The sequence below is a fragment of the Xyrauchen texanus genome, chromosome 3, assembly GCF_025860055.1.
Source record: "Xyrauchen texanus isolate HMW12.3.18 chromosome 3, RBS_HiC_50CHRs, whole genome shotgun sequence".
NCBI classification, from domain to species: Eukaryota; Metazoa; Chordata; class Actinopteri; order Cypriniformes; family Catostomidae; genus Xyrauchen; species Xyrauchen texanus.
Window position 1 is genome coordinate 55,623,713 of NC_068278.1, and position 9,401 is coordinate 55,633,113.

At 37.2% G+C, this 9,401-nt stretch overlaps 1 protein-coding gene across 1 annotated transcript in view; it reads left to right on the forward strand.

Annotated features, from left to right (window-relative positions):
* The window catches only part of adamts12 (ADAM metallopeptidase with thrombospondin type 1 motif, 12), a 64,686-nt gene extending 58,436 nt beyond the window's left edge, over positions 1–6,250 (forward strand). Inside the window, exons 21-24 of the mRNA XM_052111438.1 lie at positions 310–483; positions 1,766–1,912; positions 3,079–3,232; positions 3,405–6,250. Of these exons, the coding sequence (XP_051967398.1) occupies positions 310–483; positions 1,766–1,912; positions 3,079–3,232; positions 3,405–3,520 (591 nt within the window). The 3' untranslated portion in view covers positions 3,521–6,250. The remainder of the gene's footprint in view (positions 1–309; positions 484–1,765; positions 1,913–3,078; positions 3,233–3,404) is intronic.
* The last annotated feature ends 3,151 nt before the right edge of the window (positions 6,251–9,401 follow it).

Below are 9,401 nucleotides of genomic sequence, written 5' to 3' on the forward strand. Positions count from 1 at the left end.
GTAGACAGATGGACAGACAGATAGGCAGACAGAGAGACAGATGTATGTCTATAAGATTTGTGGCAGTTGTTAACGTCTGATATGGGAAAACAGTCTATCCGATCATTTAGAAAATATCTAACAACGTGAAACAGTCCCAAGTTTGGAGGTTGTAGCTTGAAAACTCTAGAAGTTTACATAGTCAGAAATGTTATCTTGGTACTTTGGTAAACCAAAGTTTGTAGAATAACAGTATATTGGCTTTGTCAAGCCAGCATAATTACTGGATGATTTGAACTATGATGTGAAATCTTTGTGGCCCTCTTGTAGTGTCCCGAAGGTTGTGTTAGTGATATGAAACATCGAGACGTGCAGTGCATTGACACACAGACCAGACGTCCACTGAGGCCCTTTCACTGTCAGGCTCTGTCATACAAACCACCCAGCACTCTGCCCTGCTACACCCGACCCTGCCTGCAGTGGAAGGACTTACCCTGGGGAGAGGTAATAACCTGAGAGGCCACATATAAAAGAGATGGTTAAGCTCAAAATGAAAATTCACTCATAAATTGCTCACCCTCATTTTGTTCCAAACAGTTTGACTTCCTCTCTTCTGTGGAACACAAAAGGAGATTTTAAGCAGAATGTTAGACTCAGTCACCATTCACTTTCATGGAAAAAAAGATGCAATGAAAGTGAATGGGGATGGATGGATGGATCTCCTTTTGTGTTCAAAGGAAGAAAGTTGGTTTAGAACAAAAGTGGATGAATAAATGATAACAGAATTTATTTATTTTAGGGTGAACTATCCCTTCAACACAAATGTTCCTGTCATGGGCTCAAATCCCAGGCAACAAATCACTTAACTCTCAGACATTTATTTGTGATTCAAAGGATAGTTCTCCCAAATAAATAGGTTCACTGTTATGATCAAAACACATATGACTGACTTTCATCTTTCGAATACAAAAGGAGATTGAAGAATAGCTGCTCTTTTAATGAAATGAAAGCATATAGTGGTCAGAGGCTGTCAAGCTTCAAAAAAGACCATAAAACCATAAAAGTAAACCTGGTCACATAGAATCACGTATTTTTGCTAAATCATTTTTACATGTCTCATTGTACATTTTGCAGCAGTTTCCTGGTGAAATGAAGACTAGAGTCGCTACAACAACAATTACTTTTATTTCCCTTCAAACAAATCACAGTAAAACTTGCACAATTCTATCTTATGAAATAAAATAAAAAATTACTATAGTGCATGACTTGTAAGGCAATACATTTTAACATTTGCATTACATAATCAACTACACGCAAGTCGACAGATGAGCCAAAAGTGTCTTAGAAGCACCACAAAATGACGCCATCGGTTTAGCAATTGTGTTTTTCATCTTACATTTGCTGTTATGACACTATCGGGTAGGTCTAGGTTTAAGGTTTAGGGTAGGGAGGTGGTTTTGTTGATTTAAAACTCGAAAGAGCATTAACCTTAAAAAGTTCCCAAAATTTGTTTGGGAAAACATTTAAATCTGTTTTAGCGCCACACAGTGGACATTACACCTCGGAACTACCACAAGAAGTGTAATGAACCACGTAATAAAATTTAGCAAAAATGTCGCCACAGTCACGGCATTTTTAAGCGATCAGGCTGATAAAAGTAGTCCATAGTGCTGTGCACTTAATTCCATGTCTTCTGAAGCCCTATGATAGCTTTTTGTGAGGAACACACTGAAAATAAATCATTATTCGCTGACTTTGGTTTTCATTGGTGATGTGTGCTTGACAGTGCTCTAAAAGCTGTGGGCAAGGGCTAAAGGAAAGACTTGTGTACTGTCCTGAGTACCAGCGCTGTAACATCACTCTCAAACCCAACAGCACTGAGCCATGCCATCTTCAGCCCTGCACCAGCTGGACTACTGAAACCTGGACCCAGGTAACTGACTGCAGGCTGTTTAAAGGGGATGAAATTGGTGCTAGATAGTCATTTAACTATTGGCTGAGTAAATACGGCTGTCCTGCTTGATGTCTTAAAGGGATAGTCAGCCAAAAATGAAAATTATGTCATCATTTACTGTTTACATGTTCCATGTGTGACTTTCTTTCTAATGTGAAACAGAAAAGGAGATTTTTTTAATGAATATCCTGATCTTTTGAATGCCTATGATGAAATACCTGAAATTTAACTGGCAGCCATATCACCCTGCAGCTTTTGCCTGGTTGCCCACTAAAGCTAAGCAGGGTTGAGCCTGGCCAGTACCTGGATGGGAGACCTCTCAAACCAAGGTTGCTGCTGTTAGAGGTATTAGGGAGGCCTACAGGGGATGCTCACCCTACGGTCTGTCTGGGTCCTAATGCCCCAGTATAGTGACGGGGACACTATACTGTAAAAAGGCACTGTCCTTTGGATGAGATGTTAAACCGAGGTCCTGACTCTCTGTGGTCATTAAAAATCACAGGACACTTCTCGTAAAGAGGAGGGGTGTAACCTTGGTGTCTTGGCCAAATTCCCCCCATTGGCCCCTATCTATCATGGCCTTGTATTAATCTCCATCCCTGAATTGGCTACATCACTCTACTCTCTCCTCCCCGCTGGTGGGTGGTGTGTGGTGGGTGTGGGTGTTCTGGTGCACTATGGCTGCTGTTGGTGGTGGTTGAGGAGATCCCCCCCATACTATGTAAAGCGCTTTGAGTGCTATATAAATGTAAGGAATTATTATTTAAGTAATTTTTTTAGTAAACACTTGTGCATTGCGATGAGAGAGTCTCGTTCACAGTGGTATGCATGTTTTTCGCAGAACAGAAAATAAATTATTTAGCAAAATATCCACACTGCTCTTTTCCATGCAACATATGTGACTGCTGAGCTCCAAAAAAGACAAAAGTAAGTACCATAAAGGTTGTCCACATGATTTAGCATGCACTATATGAAGCCTTCTGATGTCATACAATAGCTTTGTGTGAGGAACGAACCTAAATTTAAGTCATTATTTACTGAAAATCTTGCCAAGATGAAAATAGATTATATTTAATAGGTAGTTTTATGTCATTTGATTTAAGAGATTTTTCTATTGTTATGGTGTGTTGATATTTGATTGACAGTGCTCCAGAAGTTGTGGTGGTGGAGTGCAAAATCGAGCGGTGAAGTGTGTAAATGAGGAATCTGGAGATGAAGAGAAAACTTCACTTTGTGCACAAAACAATATACCAGACACTGTTCAGATCTGCAACCCAGAGGAGTGTAAAACCAATTTGGGTAAACTTAATTATATTATGTTGTATTTTGTTAATCTTATAATTGAGTTTTTTTTGTGTCCATCTTTTTATTTAAATATTTACAGGTTAATATTCCATAAAGAAAACTCTTTTTAGTTGATTTTTAATGTTAATGCCCCTCATTGATTTGCTTATGTTTCTGTGCTTTGTAGCTCCGGTTTGTAAGAAAAACAGTATGTCAACACGTTTCTGTGAGAAACTCAAGCTGCTGGGTCGATGCTCCCTGCGGTCTATCCACAAGCAGTGTTGTGTCACTTGTATGATGTAATATTTACAGAGGTCACGCCAAAGCCACACTTGGGTCATCAACCCAAAGCACAAACTACTGCACAAACTGTTAGTTCACCATGAAACAACTTCCATTAAAGGGGTAGTTCACCTCAAAATGAAAATTCTGTCATCCAATACTCAACCTCATATTATTCCAATCCCGAATGACTTTCTTCCTTCTTTAGAACACAAAAGGAGATATAATGCAAAATGTTAAGGACTTACAGCCACCATCACCATTCTCTTTCTTAACATCTTTTTTGGGTGAACTATACCTTTTTGGACCCAAGTTATTATGAGCGATTTCATAGATCTTTTTTAATGGAGCAGGTTGAAACTTACAAAGCATTATAATACTTTTGCCTGTTATTAAAAGGGTTATGTGACCACTGTCTGATGAACATCAAGTAATGCTTTGAGGGTCAAACAATTTTCATGTGCAGTTCTTAAATGAGTGTAACTTTCACTATCGTTAGGTTCACTGAACCTCCCCCTTGTTCATATTGCTCAAAACGTTTAACTGAGTTGTTTCAATTATTTTTTGTATAACTTTAACCCTTGAAGCTCTGAAGGTGTTTTAAAAGATTTCCTGTTTCAGTGGCATGCCCAAAATTAAAGGGTTATAACTCGACAAGAAAAACAAATTGTTTGGTATCACTTTAAAGAAAACGTTTCAAAGGTTTTTAATTACATAGATTATAATAAATTCTAAGACTCTCATCCTTAGAAATGGCTAAAAATCACACAAAAAAACTTGAGCCAAAAATTAACTTCTTTTCTTATTTTTATGATTTGACATTATACTCTATATCTCAGGGTGTACAAAAGATAGCTCCGAAAAACATCTCCAAGTGTCCAAAAGCCTCTCCAACAAATAAAACATAATAATTGTACATAAGAACTAATTTCACATCCAGATACAATGACTAAAGATATGCGCTCTTTTCAATGCATGCAGGCATGAGTAACGACATCTCATTCAGTTTCATTCTGTGTCATTTGAGCCATCATTGAGTTTGTATCATGTACTTGGCGGCATCTTCTGGTGGCCATACGTACATTAGATTGAACAATCCTCTCTGCCCATATTTGGATGACTTTCACCTCTGGTTGCCGCGATCAGAATGACACATACTGTATGATTGGTTTAGCGTTCTATGATGCTGGACAACATAATTTGCATAGAAGTCATCTGATCTAGGAAAGCGTGTTTTTAGCCAGATAGCACATTATGTGCTGTTTGCACATTGTGCTTCTTGTGTATTATCCAATGATCTGTGCATCCGATTATGTCATGTGTGGGCTCGTTTTAATGGGAATCCCCTCCTCTAAGTAATGTTATGTGATATTTTAGATATATCAAAGACATGTACTTATCTATTACTCGCTTTACAAGCTTTCCATTGACATATGACACATGGCTATTTGATGAGTTTGATGTTTTTACTGATTACAATAATATATACAGTGCAAAAGTATTAATTATCAAAACAGAAAACTTCTGATTTGTCTGCAAATTTCAAAACACTTGTTCAGTTTTGGTCATAATGGCTACATGCATTGTAAAGTGCTGCTTCTAAGCTTTAAAACGATACCTATTTTGTGTTTGTCAAGACTGTAGTTATTCATATTTTGATAATAATTTTTTCCGGTAAGTCATGACGTGACGTAGATCATCTTCTAGAGGACTATTAACATATAAGCCCATGTTGGCCAACAAGACAGACTTTTAAAATTTAAGTTTTTTAAAGATGAGGACAATTTTTAAAGATGAGTTATGGTCTTTGGTTTTTAGCAGTTTGACTTTATTTTCTTAAAATTTGGTGCAAATGTTGCTGTGAAAATATGCATGGACAAAACAAATAACAAACGGAAAATTTCACAAAATCGTAATTTTTAGTTTTCGGTAAATATCATAAAAGCTTTTCCCTAGGCAGTTTCTGTTTCCTGCTAGAAACATTTTTAAGTTCACTGTGATTGTCTATGATTATCTATATTCATACATTTACAAAAGTAAATTACTGTGAAATAAGTGTTTAACATTATTAATATGGTGTAGAAGAGAAATTCTACTTAAAGTATGGTGCATTTGTAACTTTATTCCCCAACCCTTAATATTGTATGTTAATTAGATTTTTCTTTTATTAATAACATATATAGCATGAATTCTTGTCATCTGATGGCTTTAAATCCCTTAAGTACCAAATGTTTTTACTCAATGTGCTTTCAGAAAGGAGCCAGTAACATCAATATTTTAGGGTTCAGCAAAAAGTAGTTTTATATATTCTATTATTCTTTTAATACAAATCTAATCCTTGAATAACGCTTAACAAAACAAGACTCTAAATCAAAAATGATTGCTTGTATATCATTACACAGGTTATAAAGTTTGATTAATGGTTGTCTGCACTGTAATTGTGATGTTCTACTTTTAGTACTTGTATTTTAGTTTTAGTCATTTGAAATATGTTTAAAACTTTGTAAATATTGTACTTTGTAGCTCGTGAGAGTTTTATGGTGCTGTTATAGTGCTGTTGGTGCTCTAGTCTGTGTGCTCATTAACTAAAGTGTTTAAGTCATTGTTAATGAGTTCAATGCACATTGTCACTGAGGACGGAGGTGTTGCAGGTCAATCCTCTTGCCTTTAAAACACGCCTGAATATTTTATACAGAAACTGTTTAAATGCGCATCTGTACTGCTGATATGACTATTAATAAATGCAATCATGATGTGATCAAGATCTTTTGTGGCTCTGCTGTGTTTGTTGTTCTGTGTGCAAAATCTGTTACAGCTTTGGGCATTAGACTACACAATATACTGTATAACAACTGTACTAAAAACCCCAAATGAGATGTTTATTATAATTATATTATATATATATATTGGCGGCCAAAAGTTTGGAATATTGGCACTGTAATTCACCAAAGTGGCATTCAACTGATCACATGTATAGTCAGGACATTACTGATGTAAAAAACAGCACCATCACTATTTGAAAAAAATATTTTTTTCATAAAATCTAGACCGCAGCCATCACTCCAACACATCCTTGAGTAATCATGCTAAATTGCTAATTTGGTTCTAGAAAATCACTTGCCATTATATCAAACAGCTGAAAGCTATTTGGTTCATTAAATGAAGCTTAACATTGTCTTTGTGTTTGTTTTTGTGTTGCTGCAGTATGCAATAGACTGGCGTGTTAGGTCAAATTTTAGGTCAAAAATGGCAAAAAAAAGTAACCGCTTTCTCTAGAAACTCATCAGTCAATCATTGTTTTGAGGAATGAAGGCTATACAATGCTTGAAATTGCCAAAAAACTGAAGATTTCATACAAAGGTGTAACTACATTCTTCAAAGACAAAGAACAACTGTCTCTAATAAGGACAGAAAGAGACGTGGAAGACCAGATGTACAACTAAACAAGAGGATAAGGACATCAGAGTCTCTAGTTTGAGAAATAGACGCCTCACATGTCCTCCGCTGACGGCTTCATTGAATTGTACCCGCTCAACACCAGTTTCATGTACAACAGTAAAGAGAAGACTCAGGGGTGCAGCCTTATGGGAAAAATTGCAAAGAAAAAGCCACTTTTGAAGCAGAAAAACAAAAAGAAAAGGTTTGAGTGGAGTTTATATATATATATATACACATATTAATAAATAATACAAAAAAAATGTACATTCTTCTTGTCACTCAAATTGTTAATCTGACAATATAATTTGTTTAAAAAAATATTTTTGCATTTTCACTAGTGGTCTTAAGACTTTTGGAGCTAATGAAGTCTAGGGTTTTGGATGCAACAAGCTGAAATATTAGGGGTTCAAGAAACCGTACTGCTTAGAATACAAGTAAATGAAGCCTGTCACTCACCTATTGTTTGTTCTTTACTAGGAACACTTTTCAGGTCACTGTAAAATTGGAAGCAGTGACTCTGCAATCCATACCATGCCAACCCAGGCTCCATTACAGAGGTCAGGTTGAATTTGGCCAGATTGGGCCAGTTCCTCTGTCCCTTATAACCTGAGATCCACTTGGCACAAACCTGTTGTCAGCTAGAGCACAGAATGATCACAATTTGTCAGCAACGCCACACCATCTTAGTGCACTCGATTTCATGTGTTCCATGACAAAGCGCATGACTTAACCTTAATTTTGGCTCGGTTATATAATCACACGTTACCTTAATGTGCTTCCAGCAAAGGAGGTCCGAATGCACAAAGCGATTCTTAAATGCCGACGAAGTGACTTCCCTTTCCTGCACATCAATCAATAATTCTGACCTCTAGTCACAGAGAGAGACCTGATTCGATAGTTCTGATTAAACTAAAAGCAGAAAACTCCATGATATTAGTTAATTAAAACTACTTGTCTAGCTTTACACCTCGGACTGATGGCAGATCACTTGTGGAGGCGCACAACCACACACATTGCAATATCATGACCGCATAGAGCCATTTAAAAGCTCAATGAGACAGTTTACAAGCTATGACCTGTAAATAAATTCTGTCGTAACCAATCCATTCATCTACTGATGATGTAAGTTCAGGTCAAACTTAATGATTTAATGGCAAACGTGTCTAAAAGATGCAAAACAAGAAACCATCGCTGCAAACGGACACCCTGACACCTTCAGTGGACACTCAGTCCATTAAATATTTACATTTAGTGACTGCAAAACTGCTCTTGGCTAGAATGAGTGGAAAAAGAACAATGTTCAAAGAGACAGAGATTTCGAAGCCAGGCTTTAATCTACTGCATTTATGTTCAATACCATTGCTCATTCTTAGGGTTAGGGGCTTGTTCAAATCCCTAACTGGAAGTATTAAATTAGTACGCCATCTCACACTGTTTGTGCCATGGAAAAGTATGCTACATCAAATCGTACAGCTTATTGAGGAGAGGTGTTTTGGTACTTTTCGAAACAATCCACGTCATGATTTTCACCTGGTGGACAATAAAGCAGGTAAAACAAATAAAATAAACTCTAATTAAAAGAGACTGAAAACCCTAATAAGTTAGTCAACTCGTTCCCTCAATTGAATTGAGTAATGGCGTCTCCAAAACTTGTATAATTAAGTAACTTGGTGATCATATAGAATTAATTTAACAATTTAAGTCAAGGCAATTAGATGCAAGTAGACTTCTGTTACTACTCACTGTTGTCTGCCCTGTGTTTTACCTCTGTAGTCTGTTCCACCCGGACTACACTTCCCATAATCCCCTGCTCTGGGACAGTCAAGGAATAGCCAGTCTCATCTGTCCCAGAGCAGGGGGGGGGCAGATGACAGAGGCAAAACACAGGGCAGACAACAGTGAATCGCAACAACTTCACTGAGATTTGCTATTTAAATGCTTTTGATTCTACTCAATATTTTTAATTGGATGGACTCAAATTTCGGTCATACAATAACACATCTTAAATAAAGAAGATTATAACTGATTCTAGATCAATAATTAAATCAACTTTGTTCCACAGAAATACATAGACACCTATTTCAGTTGAACGTGCACAAGGACAACAGGGGAGACAGATCAATGTTGACATCACAAGAAACAAAACAACATAATTAAAGGTCACTCAGCAATGTTTTAAAACTGTTTAACTCCTAAAGACATGAATTGTAATTTTGCAATATATGTAGGAAATCATGGCCCCAAACTTCCCTATCCCGAGCCACATTAACCAGCTCTGACTGGGGGACCCCGAGGCATTCCCAGGCCAGTGTGGAGATGTAATCTCTCCACCTAATCCTGGGTCTTCCCCGAGGCCTCCTCCCAGCTGGACGTGCCTGAAACACCTCCTTAGGGAGACAGCCAGGGGGCATCCTTACCAGATGCCCAAACCACCTCAACTGACTCCTTTCGACGCAAAGGAGCA